Source organism: Falco rusticolus, chromosome 2, assembly GCF_015220075.1.
Source record: "Falco rusticolus isolate bFalRus1 chromosome 2, bFalRus1.pri, whole genome shotgun sequence".
NCBI classification, from domain to species: domain Eukaryota; kingdom Metazoa; phylum Chordata; class Aves; order Falconiformes; family Falconidae; genus Falco; species Falco rusticolus.
The window spans coordinates 1,800,736-1,816,718 of record NC_051188.1 but is presented as its reverse complement, the minus strand read 5'-3'; the positions used below and the strand labels follow the sequence as shown (position 1 = coordinate 1,816,718).

The 15,983-nt window shown below is 44.0% G+C and overlaps 1 protein-coding gene across 5 annotated transcripts in view; it reads right to left on the bottom strand.

The window, feature by feature from the left end:
• Positions 1–15,983, bottom strand: part of GDPD5 (glycerophosphodiester phosphodiesterase domain containing 5) — a 190,774-nt gene that overhangs the window by 63,909 nt on the left and 110,882 nt on the right. For all 5 annotated transcript variants that reach the window (XM_037376789.1, XM_037376786.1, XM_037376785.1 and 2 more), the window contains one exon: positions 1,303–1,406. In XM_037376789.1, coding sequence (XP_037232686.1) covers positions 1,303–1,406 — 104 coding nt within the window. The remainder of the gene's footprint in view (positions 1–1,302; positions 1,407–15,983) is intronic.

The following is a 15,983-nucleotide window of genomic DNA, read 5'->3' as shown; positions in this document are numbered from 1 at the left end:
TGTAGCCCTGCTATTTCGCATCCAAAGAGCCTCTTCCACGGCTCTTGTGCACGAGAAGGCTTGCTTTTCCAGCGCTGTCAATCCAGAATTGCTTATAGCACCCTGTGCACACGGGGTTGCATAGCAGAGGAAAGGGGCTTTGGTCTGCAGGTAGCATGCATGAGCATTTTAAAGCCCAATACCTGTTGGATCCAGAGCAGACCTGCACATCTCACCTCATTCCTGCAAAAATATTTGGGAATCCAAAACTTTTCAGCACTACAGCCACAATGCTCATTCACAGCATTCCCAGGGCTTTGCTTCATCTCTGCATGATTTTCTTTTTTTTTTAAAGCCCATTCTCAACTTCAAGCTAAAACAGATTTTGTTTTGCACTGGAGGGATTAGGAGAGTTCATGTTTTTTACTGAAGGTATAAAAAAAAACACAAACCAAAAAAAGAGGAATTTTAAATATCCTTTAAAAAAAGGCATTCTTCCCATGCTAGTATTATAAATAATCAAGAGCAATGGTGATGGTTTCAGTTCTTAAAGCACGGGTCTGAGCAAAGAGGAAAAAACACACTCCTGGGAGGAGACAGCTCACATCATTACATTAGTAAACACTCTCCCTCACGCAACTTCAGCATCTAAAGCAGGTGATTTATTTAAGGGACCAACTATCCACTGTATTTTAAAATCCAGTTTACATATTATCTTTGACAAGAAGATGATGTCAATGCAGTTTCGTTAGAAGAGAGCCCAAGGTACTGTCAAAATGTTCAAGATGCTGCTGAGGTAGTAAAAGAAAGAATCATTTCCAGCACTGGGGTTAGCTGGCAACACCCAAAACTCCCCAGCACATCCCACTGGAAAGCTTGTTGTCGGCTCCTTCCAACTTTGCAAAATTTTCCACACCCATGTCTGCTTCAGGCTGAATTCCTGTCATTTATATTTTCTGGAAAGTTGCAGTCAAATTGCTCAGCCACTTCTAAAATCAGCCAACCATAGAAACAAACAAACAAAAACCAACCGAAAAGCTTCTACACGATTCCAGCACCATCTTTGTTTTTGCATGCCATTCACGGGGGAGCACACCTACCCCACACTCCGTTACAGCCACGCAATAGACACGTGAGGACATACAACATTTATTAGTGAAGACAGGCAGAAGCAGCCCTCCTTCACCCTCACTTCCCAGCTCACTCTCCCTTTACTGTCATTAACAATTCCATCTGAAGGACCCAAACACATCCAGCCCAGAGGCACATGATGGCAGCCAAACTGAAGGGTCTGCCCCTCTGCAATGGGGAAACTCTACTCACCAGTTGATTTCATTGTAGTCGTTGCGAACTTCCCACCAGAAGTAAAACCAGACCAAAGTCAGGAAGAAGGACGAGGTGAGGATGAGGAACCAGAGGCACTCCCACTGAGAATGGAAAAAGAAGCCAACATCAATACTATCCCATCTGAGGGCCAGTGCTGCCCCACATCTCACCTAGAAGTTGTTGAGAGTGGATGGAGTAACTAGACATTTCCAAGGGCAGATTTCAGATCCTTGCTTCCCTGGGGCAGGTGGGAGATGCAACCCTTATTCCCAGCTCTGGGCAGAGGGGCTGCTTACATAGACCCATCTTACGTAGGGCTGGGACAGCATTTCTCCAGCTCTCAAAGCATGTGGAACAAGGGAGCGTTTCTGGATACAGAACTGCTGTTTTTGTTTGGTTGAAGGTTTGGTGGCTTGGGGTGGTTTTTTTTTACTTTTCCATTCACATGCGAGAGAGGCAAATTGGCATCTTACTCTCCCATGGGTTCAGCTCAAATAACTACAACACAGACATATAAACCCTTACTCCTTCCCCCAGGGCACTCAGATCCTGCAGAGCTAAACCACCCATCTGCAACATTTATTCCCACCACCACATATGCAAATATTTTTGCAAATAATATGACAAGAGGAGAGACTACACCAGCATTGGATGAAAGATTTGCACCAACATTCAGTTTTCATGAATGTTTCAAATAACACTACACACACATGCATCCCCCCCCCCCCCAAATCCCTAAAACATCTGTTCAGTGACCTGCTCCAATAGCATGAGTAAAATCCTAAACCACAAGGACATCCATAAAGAGAACAGTGTTGCAAGAAAACAGGACCATTTCCACGTGGTCCTTGTTGGTTTTAATCTGCAGGCATTAAAACAGTCCACACATGTTTCCATTTCAAATAGCATCCAGTCTGGAACAAAACACTGAAATAAATTCTTTATGGAAAATATTCAAATGAACCCTCTCTTCCCAGAATGAGCAAGTAGGAAGGAAAATTGAAAAAGTGTACGAGCAACTCTACTACTATAAATTCCTTCTAGACCCTGAGCACAACATTTATCTCTCTTGAAAATGCCCTTTTCTCTAGTGAACTGTCTCATGGCTTTTCAATTATGCAAAACAATGCAACCAATATAAACTCTTTTAGTGATACAAGAAACATTGCTATTCTTTGCCCTTCCTTTCCATCTTAAGAGCTGAAGCCATTTGCTTAACTGTGTATTGACTATTTTCCATCATGCATCACCCTGGATACCAGTCCTGTGGTACAGCTCATCCTTTTATGCTCCAGCTTATAAAAAGTGCCAAAAGAAAGAGAAAGCAATAAAAAGGGTCAGAATTATTTAATTTTTGCTGCACTGGAATTTATGTTTTCTGCTAGAAGTTCCCAATTCTTGACTGGGGTTATGGTTAAAACATTTTTTTCAGCTCAGCTTGTTTGTTAGCCAACTTCTACCAAGCAGGTGTGTAAGTCCCATGAAGGGCTTGGTGTTCCAGATAAACGGGGCAAAAAGGACCAGGAGGTGGTAAAAGGGACTTCTACAGTGCAATCACCAAGTACATTCAAAACCACATGGCCAAACTGCTCTGCCAGGAGTTTGGAGACTACAATCTCTTCACCTCACGCCCAGAACTGCATCTATATGCAGAGCTGAGCTGCTGGAGGGAAAGCACTAAGGCTGGAATGGGGTTTTTCCCACAAAACACCCTGCCTTTGGTAGCAGGATGCCAGTCACAGCATCTACATCAGCCAACGCTGGCCTTCTCCAGAACTAAATGCAGCAGCAAGGCTACAACACCTCTCCACGATGAACCTCCCTGACGCCAACCACCACTGCACCGCTAAACCAACCCTTTCCAACCAAGAAGTCTCAGATCCCACGGAACATCTGGATTACACAAAACACCCAAACCAAAACCCACTCACGCGTTCACCCCATCCCACCAAAATTCCCTAGGAGGAAGCGAGTGCTAACCCTTTCAGCAGGCTATGACAGTATTCATGCACTAGACACTGATTTGATAAACAAGCCAAGAAAAACTTTTCAGAACGTATTTGGGCTTTTTTTCTGTGTGTATGTGTGTCCCCATTTACATGCAAGTAGCGTAGCTTGTGTCAAGCTCTCCAAAAGCTATATTTGGTCTGTCCTTGATGGTGTACTTGCCAGGAATATTTGCCTGGCTGATTTTGTGAAAACCCAGCTAAATTCCTTAAGGCTCGACATAATTCAGTGAGTTCAAACACAAGTCTGGGTGGGCTTTCAGAAGGACAGGGAACATCTTCCCAGCACCACTGAAGCTATTCAGCACAAACTGAACCAAAACCTGAGCCTACACGAATCTGACCTACATGCACAATATACTGGATTTAGCCCAGGTTCTGTACAACCTCCCTCCAACAGCCCCTCATCAGAAGAGCTTTACAGGCCCCTACTTTGCAAGCTCCCATATGCTTCAAAGCAAGGTGAAATCTGCAGCGTGCAACAGCTTCAAGCCTCTACTGCCAAAAATAAACACTTAAAATCAGTCATCCTGATCACTCAAGCACAGCCACAAGTAGGTGGGGAAAACAGTGCCACTTCACCTACAGGAACTCGGGCAGAACCACTAGAAAGTTTGAAGATGCTTGAAAAAACATCCATATTTTTGGCTCCATGAGATTTTAGAAGAACGTCAGCACGAACAATTTTGGCATTTCTTCTAGAAAAAAACCCCTTCCCCGCCTTTCAGCTTCTCCCTCTTCACACTGAGATAAGAGGACATGCTCACTAGTTACCAACTACTTGCACTACGCTTAAACACACTCAGCTCACACATTACTTAGTATCACCCTGCAGATGAACCCCACCAAGCACTACCAACGGACACTTGGTCCACAAGACCCAATTAGAGCTAGTCCTAAGTGACTACGCCACCACCACCTCCCAAATGCTTGGGCCACGGATGTCAGAATCTTGGCACCAACTACCTCCTTCCACAAACATCTCCAGGGCCACCCTACTTGCTAATGCCGATGTAGCCACGTCTTACAGAATGGCACAAAGTAGTATTAACCTCATTATACTAACATCTAATTTTAAAAGAAAGCAATAAATGAAAAGCCACCCTTTTTCTCCAGCTAAATGGCCAGAGAGGACATGTACCATGTGCTTGGTTAACCTCAAAAGCCAACCAGCATGCAGACAAAGTCTTTGCGGAGCACATCCACTGAGATGGCCACAGCCCAAAGAAGGATGGAGAAAGTATCAATTAAAATAAGATAAGTAACTTTGAAGTAAGACTATTTAAAAGGATTAGGCATGGGTTGAAGATTTTTCATTGCAGAAGCACTTTCAAAACCAGGCATCTTAAACATACCACTGTGCTTGTGATCTCAGATCTATTGTGGAGCCACCTGTAGCAATGGGAATAAGATCTCGTACTCCAAGAGTATCTACAGACAGAATCAGAAGAGCCACAAAAGGGAAAAAAAGTTAAGACTGAGACATGTTACCAAGTTGCAGTTTGCCAGCAATTTTTTAAAATTATAAAATTCTTTAAAAATCCCAAACAAACATATCAGCATTTCATCCACATTCTCCACCAGTTTTGTGCATCCCCAATCTCCACCCTGTGTCAGGTGGGAACACAACCAGCTCCAAAGTAAGGGATGGGGTGGGGTAGAAAAAAAGCTAAAGGAATTTGCCACAGAAAAAGCCAGTTTGTGATTCAACTGTCAAGCTGGTTCACGCATTTTACCTGCTCTTGTGCTGCAAGTTTTAATCTTACTTGTTTGAAACAGCCCTGAAATTTATATCACAGAGCATGGAAGAGATGTCTCCAACTTGGAGATTAGTTTTGGTTAGCTGAAGTCTGCACCAACCTCTATTGCTGCAACTACCCAACCCAGACGAACGTCGCAGCATTATTTACCACCTGGCAGGAAAACAGAGGCTCAGGAAGATTATTTTATTTCCTGTAAGATCTGTAGGAGATACCGTGAAGTTCATCTACGTACACACTTCCACCTAACCCTCCTACAAGGATTGTTTCAATTTAGTTAAACTTGCTGTATTAGAAGCGATGATATTTCTCACTCATTTCTATATTCTAGCTGATCACACATATGCTGGAAGAAATCTCTGTGTGTGATACCATTTATAAACCAAAAAAATTCTTCAACCAAAAAAATCTGTGCTTTTTCAAAAGTTTCTTTAGTGGAGGTTCCTTGGCTGTCACTAGAAAGTGATCCTCTGCCAAAACTAGCCACGTGCACAGCTAATGCACATTTCTCTGCCACAGCTACTCCCTGCTGAATTATAGCGCGAATACAATGCAATGCTGTGCCATTCTAGAGAAGCCAGAACCATGTCCATTTGATAACTGACTTGACATACCTTTATCAGGCCTTTAGACCACCAAATTGCCCATTATCTTCCCAAAAAGCAGATCAGCACAACATCAGGATCTAAACAGAGTGTGAGTTGGACTTGGAACAGAGAGAAGGAACGTTGAAGATCTTAGAATTAAGATTGCCCAGGGTGAGACTCCGTTGATCAGAAGCGGCTATCACAGCATTTACACATGCCCCTCTTCCTGAGGTTTAAATATTTTGATAATTAAGCTGAGTCTGTCAGGAAATGTGTCCCAAGCCCTGTCTGGGGCATGCAGGCAAAACAGAGAGGTACCACATGCGGTATCACATTAAATTGCTTATTTATTACCAGGTATATTCCCAAAGGTCATCAAAATGCTGTGGAATGAGCTAAGCTGCCCCTCTTGCTCTTTTCTTTGTGCCCAGCTGGAGGAGAAGGCTGCATTTTCAGAAGGGAGAGCAAGTACAGTTGGCTCAAGGTCTGCTCCATTAAAGCCAAGGCTAGAGCTAGATGAGCTGCTAGCAGCCTATGGATGAAGGAAAGCATAAGCATTTGCCTTCACTGAAATTGTTGGAGTCACCCCAGCTGACACTAGTCCTGAAATGCCCTCCTCCACCTACAGTTGCTGCTGGAGATCTCTGTCAGCTCATCCCAAGCGAGCAGCAGGACTTGCAGTCTTGAGATGCGCCTCCTGGCTTGGGATGAAAATGCAGGAGGATTTTTAAAATGCTCCTGTCTAAAACAAACCCACCACCTCCAGCATCTTCTCTGGCACCCACAAGCAACACAGTTTCAAAATGAACGGGGGGGGGGGGGGGGGGGGGGCGAGCACATGTGTGTGTGAAAATAAGAGAGAAGCCTGCTTTGAAGCGTGAACGGGTAGGAGGAAATGCCAGTGCTGGATGATTAGGGCTCCATTCCTACGTGGATTAGCTCATAGCCAACAACAGTCCAGCAATCAATCAATGTGGGCAAAGTTGGGCCCCTTCCAACTTGTGCATCCCTAGAAGCTTTCCGGTGAAGGAAGTCAAATGCCGTTGCTATTATGCTGCTGCAAGCTTGCCCCAGTTTATACCAGTACAGCTAACTATGGCAGCTCACAGATGGAAACTTTTTTTTTTTTTACAGTCCCCCTTTTGATTCACATCCAACCATGAGGATTGCACCGACACTCACATCAAACCTTCTGTAGCAGTATGTTCCCAAAGCTCTCCCAGAGCAGCTGAAACCACAGTGAGCAAGATTTCACCTAATGGGCCTCTGAAAGACCCTTATATATAGGGGTGAGTTTGTGGTTGCATGGAAGTGAGGAGATGCACAACAAAGCAGATGTCTTTTCCTGATTAAAAGATATTTTCTTTAAAAGGATAAAAGGCAGAAAATGTTAACAACTTGACACTAAGTGACCGTTGAAATCAGTCAGAGGAAACAAACTTCTTCCACAAAACAGTAGGTTAAGTCAGACAAGTGCAGCAAGTGGGGTACTATCATTTTCTTTTCCAATGCCCCATGAAAACCCTGCACAGAGAGCATAAGGAGGCTTAAAAGAAGGCAAGAACAAACCTGCATTCACAATTCGAGTGAGTCGGCTCTACAGGTGCATTGGTCTTTTAAGAGCATTCAATAAAACAGAATACAGTTTTTTTTGAAAGAGGGGCTCAAACAGCAAAACGCAAAAGAGAGGGAGAAACAGCTGTTGATTTCCTTCAGACTTAAAGCCCCCTTAGCCTGGAGGGCCTCAAATCAATATAGATCACTAACAGTTAGAAAAAGAAGCAAAAAGTTTTAAACCACCCACCAAAGAGGGGAACAAAAAAAAAAAAAAAAGCGGGGGGGAAAAAAAAAAAAAAAAAAAAAAGAGCCCTTCACCACAGACCACTTTGTAAAAACTCAGCCTTTATTTGAAGAGCAAAGACAGGAAAGACAGGTAGCATTTGCTACCACCCAGAAAGGCAGCATGACGGCAGGGAGGCTGAAGGGCAGCAAAAGGATTAGACGAGCCCACTAAAATCAATAGAAAAACTCCAACTCACTTCCTTGCACTCTGGCTTTGAACCAAAAATCTTCTATTGCTAGATTCATTATTTCAGGAAAACTGATAAACTGAGTTCTCTTTCAATTCTGCATTCTTCTTGGCTGTTAATTTGTATTTCACACTGCACCAGGAAATCACTCGTCGTTAAATGTTATTGGTAGAGCAGACTCCCTCCTTGCCCGATTGCTGCTTCAAGCAGAACCAAGGTTTATTCTGCCAAACTATTCAAAGATCCCCTTCCTGCTTTTAAATATGTATTTTTTCAACCTTCCTCTTAAAATAGTTGGCTTTCCAAATCCAAACGGTCCCATGTTTAGAAAAGTCAGCACAAACCAGAGCCAGAAACACATCTGACTCACTTCTCCACATTAACACCGAGTTATAATACACATTGTGCAGCATAATCCAACCTAACAAGTTAGTTAAAATTATTTTTCCGTTTCATCTGCTGATAGAATCTATGTTCTGGTCAGAGGTTTCTGTGGTCAGAGACATTAAGCCTGTTTCTAATAAATATAACCTGCTACTGAAAAAATGGTGGAAGGAAGTTGCTCTACAGGGGGGAAAAAAAAAAAATAGAAAGTGTATTTCTCTATAGCTACCTTGGACAAGAATTATTATCTACGCGTAAATAAGGCTATAGTGGTCTCCATGTAGTCAACCAAAGCTTTGCTCCAAACAAAGGTTTCAATTAAATTATCTACATTTTGCTCTGAAAGAAGCTGGCCCTTTTTGTTGGCTATATAAAGAGCCTCTGAAGCTATCTTCTCACTTTCTATAGCGTTAATATCTTCCCACCAGCCCATGGGTCTCTTTCCACCAACATTAATAGCAGAATGCTCCACCTCCATTCCCCATGACCAAAGAGGATTTTCACAATAACTTTGTGTACAAGGGGTGCTGAACAGTCCCAGCTTCCACTCCGCTCTCTCCAGCACCTCTGCCAGAACCACCATTGGAGCATGACCACAGCATGCCATGTGAGGTGGTAGATGTGCCTGCTGGAGAAGCTCTCCTAGCATAGCTGGCACTCCCCAGCTGGAACTGAAGGAGCAATCGGAGAGACAGGCTGGCTTCTGGAACTGCCAGTCATCCGACACGAAGAGGGCTCTTGTTCAAGTCAAAGCGCCTCTGGGAATTCATGGGTTTCAGTCTTCATGATGGACACTACCCATTCTCTGTCTCCTGATTACAGCAAACCTCCTGTTCATTCATTAAAAATAAATAAGTAAATAAAAATCAAACTAGAGAAGAAGCTTTTTGCAATGTCTTCCCCCCCCCCCCCCCCCCACCTTTTATTTTGATTTAAAAAAAAAAAAATTCCAGTTGTGAAAAACAGAAGTCCTTTATAGGAAATATATTTTAAAGCAATTTCTTGCTGAAGGGCATCTCAGCTTGATGCTGCAATTTCTGGTCAGAGGAAACCAAAGAGACTGAGCCCTCCCAAAACCTGGCAGCACATCGGTCAGGACATACACAAGCAGATGGAGAACAACAAGCACATGGATCTGACCACACATACACACAGAAAAAACCCAAACAAAGCTCAAACGTGGGCATCTCTCACCAGTTCTACCCATCCAGCCATGCTACTAGAACAACTGCAGATGCAAACTAGGCTATACAGAAAAGTCAAAGAGGAAAACTCAGAAATCTGGAGGGGTGATGTGACGTGGGATGATGTGACGTGGGGCGATGTGACGTGCTGAAGATATGGGCAAGTGACAGGGACAGACCTCAGCTTCTTGAATGTCAGCTTGCTACCATAACCCTGGTCACCGATCTCATTTGCTGTTTATTTGCACACAACTCAGCCTTGGGATCATGCTCTGTTGGCTTCTGTCTTCTCCCTATCACAGGTCACATCCACAGTTGGAGGAAAGCACCCTATATTAGTTGAGCCCTGCCAGCACTAGCATCTCTAGACAGCAGCTATTTTAGACTGCTCGGTTAATACACCCCGGTCAGATCTGCTTAAAAGTCTAAGGGTATCACCCAGGAGCAAGCCAGGTTTACTCAACTTTGTTAGAAATACATCAAAACCAGTAAAGCAAGCGGTAACATCAAACAGTACCTCCACAGCTCCACATAGATCAGATGTACAGATGCTCACGGGCTTCCCTTGGGCTATGGTGAGATCTCCCTGAACCCCTCCTCTGTTCATGGCCCCAACACTCCTCCTCCCATCACTCCTTTTAAATTCAACCCTCCACCACAGAAGAAAGCACCTAGCAGTTTAAACGCAGCACTTTCAGACGAGCTAAGCTACATTAACCAGAGCAGTTAAGCAAGCTATGGATGAATCTCACCTCCATCTCCCCACCATAAGATATTTATCATTTTCCCACAAAACACTGGTAAATCTCTGTACTGAAGGCTTTACATTCAGACAACATTCATGGACACATCCAATACAACCAGGCCCTCAAACTCACAAACACAGCAAGACAAAAAAGGTATTTTATGTCCCTGCAGTGCACACCAGCCCCATGTCCCCAAACACCCACCAGCCCAGGCACATGCTTTTAGCAATGAATGGATTTTGTTGAAGGCTCAAGGCCATACAGTCTTAAATAACTGCTCTCTACCTCAAGAGCAAATACTAGAGCTGAACTCCAATCATAGCACCACCATTACTCAAGTGTGTTTTCAGGTCGTTTAAATTAACTCCTGGATACAATGAGGAGCTCACTAATGAGTCTTCACTACACTATTTTCTGACGTTTTCAAGAATGAATTTCCTGCAAACATTTATCAGTATTAGCTTAGAGCATAAAGAAGGCAAGCTAATGTTTATCTAGTAAATACAGAAGAAAAATTGATGGCACGATCCTTCATTTCCAGATTACCCAATCAGACCTCATGCGAACAAACAAAAGAGAATCTTCAAGCAAGTTATTAAATCATCTCTGAGGATGAAAAATGACTACATCTCCCAGCTGCACCCATTAGAACCAGGAAGTGCAGATGAAGAACAAATATCAGCTGGAGCGTTTTGTCAATGTGCACAATACTTAGTTCCTACAGTGAAGTTACAAAATTTCATAACCCACAGTATGTGAATGCACAGTCCTTAAACCAGTGACTGGTATACCATAAGTGTGAACCGTTTTCCATCCCATTTGATTTTGACCTCATTAGCTCTGATAGCAGTGTCACAGGTCAAATGCAGATCCCAATAAACATTAAAGATAAAAGTGAGGCAAGCAAGCTGCCTCTGGCAGACACTGCTCTAAACTCCCACCCAAAGGAAGGCCAGCTCAGGTCAGGTTGCTCAGGGTAATGTCCCAGCAAGGTTTGAATGTCTCCAAGGATGGAAATTCCCACTCTCCTCTGGGTCCTCCTCTAGGGTTTGACCACCCTCATGGGGAAAAACTTTCCTACTGTCTAACTGGAATTTCCTTTGCTGCAGTCCATTGCCCCTTGCCAAGATTCATCATCCTCTGTACAGCCACTCCTTAGATAGCTGTAGGGAGCCGTAAGATGCCCCCTTCCCTTCCCCTGCTGCACAACCCCAGTTAGATGCCCCCTTCCCTTCCCCTGCTGCACAACCCCAGTTCTCAGCCTCTCCTTGTATTTCCCAGGCTCCAACCAGTTTGGTGGCCCCATTGGGCTTGCTTTTGTCCGTTATTGCCTGCCTTGGTTTTAGAGAGCCCCAAGCCAGGCTGAGTGCTCAGATGCGGTCTCTGTAGTAGAGAATAAAACCCCCACCCTTCAAGCTGCTGGCTGCACTGTCACTATTGCAGTCCAGGATGCAATCAGCCTTCACTGCTAAATGTACATCCAATAGCTGAATCTTGTATTGCAGAGGGGTATAACAGAGGGAAAGTACCTTGCGCTCCAAGGATTTGAAGCATTTAAGCAAGCAAATCAATACACTTGACTAGCAGATATTGACATATCAGACCTTATGTACATCAGGAACAGAATCAAGACGCCTGGGCTTCGATTCCATCACCTTAAAGAGGCTGAAGAGGGATCAGGCTTTCACCCCTCTGCTGGATTTATGACTTGTGAACTCAGAGAGCAGGCAGCAGTCTGCAGGACTCCACAGTGCAGTCAGCTCTCACAGTACTTTGTAACCTGTCCAAAGGCTTCATTATCTCTCCATCTTAACCAAGGCACGAACATCTGGTGCAAAACTCCACTTGAGCACATTCTCCAGCTCTTGCTTTTTAGTCTTCATCCTCAGCTTTCTCTCTTGTCCCATCTTTGCTTAGTACTTAAAATCTCATAAGGTATACGACTTTCTCCATTTGCCACAGCCCTCTCCAGGCAGGAGATGGACTGATTGGAAGGGTGCATCGTCTCTCACCACAACCCATTTGAGCCAGTCTTGGCCACTTCATAAACACTGCAAAGGTTCTGGCTGATTCACTACTCCTAGGTAACATGCTGTGGTCTTGCGTAAGAGGCATGTGCCAATGAATAAATAAATGGGAAGAACAAGTAAGAAATTGGGTCTAATGCCCTGCGGTGGGTCTGAAGTAAGAGAAGGAAAAAAATATTTCTGCCATTCCGGCTGTGGAGGCTTCAATAGTTAACCAGATGCTTCCTCAAGTAAGTCATTGCACATCTCAGACATATCTTACTTGATTACTGTAAAGACTAGGCTAACAGCTCTCTGCACACCTTGTTAGAGAAGGCCATGAATGAGATTTCTGAGCTGTGACACGCTCCATTTACAATTCAATTTAGCAGGTCAAAGAAAGTGGCAGAGAACATATTATTGAAATATGCATTCCTGCTGGGGCTGCCGTAATTGAACTGTAGATCAACAGATGCAACAAAAAGAGTGCCAAATCTCTAAAAATAACATTATTACACTTTGTTAAATACTTGGGCTCCCAGCCTCCAAAAACACAACCAGAAAGAGTAGTCAGGCAGGACTGCTAATTTCCCCCAGGCTTCAGGGCTTGCAGCCTTGCAAAGCTGAGGAGCAGCCGGGCAGTTCTGCTTGCCCAGGTAGCAAACAAAGGGATAAAGGTATCTGGACTATGGGATAACCCATACTTGCCTGCCGCTCCTTCCCCCCACACTCTGCCACTACAGAGGACCAGCTTCCCTCTAGGTGTACTTCACTGAACAGAGGCAACGTCTAGCTGTATCCCAGCAGCTGTACTCATCACAAATTATGCCAGCAACTCTCGATGGCACTGTGATGGGAATTCCTACACCGTTTCAGAGATTCTGCACAGCTGGAGCCAGGGCTTTTTCTGGCTATTAGTGGCCCCAGGGGACTTGCTGCAGCAGAGACCAGCTCTGCCTCCTGCAGTTACATCCTCCCTCTTTCATTCAGCATAGAGGTAAACAAAAATCCCTTAGGGAGCCTCTGATTCATGAGAAAACAGGACAGAGCAATAGGGGTTCCCCAATCTACCCCCGGCAGAATGATTTACTTCCCCAGCTCCTGATAATGTGTTTTTAATCTACTGGACCTTTCCTAAACAACATAACCAGCGATACCCAGTGCTTCTGGCCATATTAATGGGAAGAATGCAAGTATTACAAACCTATTACTGATGCTAATGATGAACTATTCCCTTTCTCTTTACCAAAGACTTTGCATATTTGGAGGCTGAGGATAGGCAGCTATCTTTTCTAGTCTAAATAGGTCCAGCTCTTTCAGTCTCTACTGATGAGGCTCATCCAGGGAGAAAAAAAGATAAATAATACAGCCCATTGCTCTTGCACAGACTGACTGGATGAGGTCCAAACCTTGCTTGAAGTGGAGCACCTTGCTGGGCACAGCATCCCTGCTAAGCTCTCATCAGCATCAAGCAGCAGGAGGACTACATCCTTGATGCCTCCTGAGGATGTTATTTCTGCTAACACATCCCAGTCCCATGACAGTCATTTTCACAGGCACATGATGTTGTTGACTTGCATTCAGCTTATGGTTCACTTTAATTAAAGCACCAACAGACCAGGGCAATAGGTTTTAAGATTAAAAATAGTTTTAATAAAAAAGAACTATGTAAGTCAACTAAGAATAGAGCCAATGAAGGCTATTAAATGTAATGGCCTCTGACACCTCTTACTCAAGAAATCTCAGAAAAACTGATTACCAGAAAGAGGATCATTCTGTTCACATCCTGGGAGTTCTGGAAGGTCTTTCTGTACCTATCTGCTTCTGACCCCAGCTGGCAGCAAGACATTTGGCTCTATGGCTCCTATACCAGGCCTAGAAAAGGCTGTAGCCATTAAGAACCCCAGATATCTTCAGCAAACCTGTGGCCCAACTACCCTGCATTTCAACAGATCACTCAATGGCAAAGGAAATAGCTCCACATTTGCCTTTGTTGATCCTATTTCTGTCCTGGCCCCAGACTGCTTTTGCTGTTTGCCCAGCTCCGTCTAATCGCAGGCTCTGACGTGCCTCCAGCTCTTGCCTGTTTGGTGTTTATGGGCTTAATAAGCATGGCTTTCATTAGGAAGAATGGTGGGTAGGATAAATACTGAATATTTATCCCTATTTAAAGGCAATTACTGTATTTCACAAGTGTTTACGTGAATTCTATTGTAAAATGTTCTCTTTCAGAGCAGATAGCCCTATCCCAAATAGTCTGATACAGATGTGAGATGTATTCAAGGGCAAAGGATTGCAGTGGGGGAAGAAACAGCCAGTAAGCTTATTCCTTGGACAATTGCTTTCCCTTGCATCTTACTCTTAGCAGCAAACGTCTGCAAACCAAACTCCAAAAATGTTGCTTTGTCATGAAGCTTGGCACAAAAAAAACCCCCAAGGATTTCTTAGCTGGTTGAAAGGGTGAGAGCATCATCATCCAGTGCTGGAAGACAAAAACCTGATGGCAAAAGAGGCAACGCGTGCCATTCTTGATATCAGTATGAGGTCTTTCACCTTCCCTCAAAAGGAAAGACAAACAGCCTTCAACTTGAAAGGAGAAGGAGTCAAAGGAGAGATTCACAGAGAGCAGGATCAAGTGTTCACAAAATGACCAAGCAGCTCACCCAGCAGGGGCAATCATAAAGGACTCCTGTATTACACCCTAGATTTGGGTGTAGGAAATTCTCGGTTTGGGTCTAGGAAGATCTTGCTTAGCTCTGTGTTTTACATGAACAACAGATACCAACATGTTGTACCCTCCACACAAGGTGACAGGCTATTCATGTGGAATCTGACACCCCCAAAACCAGCCTTGTCTAACCGGTCATTTTGGTCCACCTTCAGAGAGTGCCATACCCACACCAGCAGATGCAGAAGGAGAAAGCAAAACCAGGAACATCAACAAAAACGATGCCAAAAGGCAAACCAGAACATTACCCTACATGGAAATCTACATAGGCTCACTCTTCTCTCTCCATCAGTGTCACAAGTGACAGGCAATGACAGCTCAAAAAGGCATTTGCAAGGGCTGACTACCCAGCTATCCTGCCCGATGGGTCAGCTGGACTCCAGCTGAGGACAGCAGCAAGAAAATATGAAGCAGTAGATACCTACATGCTTGTTTTATTCAGAAATCACTGTCTGGAGAGCACAAAAATGATGATTACATGCCTAATGAAAGCTACAACAGAGAAGCTGAAGATCCGACTTACACAAGGTCCCCTTTCCACTTGCAGGAACTCTGACAAATCACACAACCCTGTTGTTGCAGCCAGGCATTTTCCGTGATGTTTACAATTCTGGCATAGCAAAGTCAAATTATATAAGAACAACTCTGCCCCGCTTGTCTAGAGGGGAGCCATGAGATTCCCCTGAAGCTATTCCCTTTCAGTACCCATCACCACGACTGAAACACAAACACCCAACTTGCAGATAAGAGAAGTCATTTCCGTCGTGTTTTAAGCAGGAGCAAGAGCCTGACTGCTCTATGCACATGTTGAAAAAGGCATTGCAAGTGCTTTGTCTCCTGGTGCTTTCCAGTGGCAGGCTGGCCCACGCACTGTTCTTCAAATCTTAAAATAATGGTATTGCCCAATTAAATATACTTTTCTTCTCTTTATTTACCGTATAATATTCTGCAGCAAAACCAAAGACACACAACAAGCAGAGAATATCGCAAGTGAGAAGAGGTATGGAGCCTCCAGGGGAGGGACACTTTTGATTCACCTTTCCAGAATCTAAGCAAACTTAACATTTCTGCTGGCATGCCCAGTGGGTGCCCCTGGAGACAACCAAAGCACACAGGGAGGATGCACTTTGGAGAGAAAGCTCAGTTCGTTTCCTTGCAATAAAACTGTTTGCAATTTCAGAAAAGGCATTTTAATCTCTCTTATATTCTCAACTCTGTAAAAATGGAAATAATTATCCCACTCATCA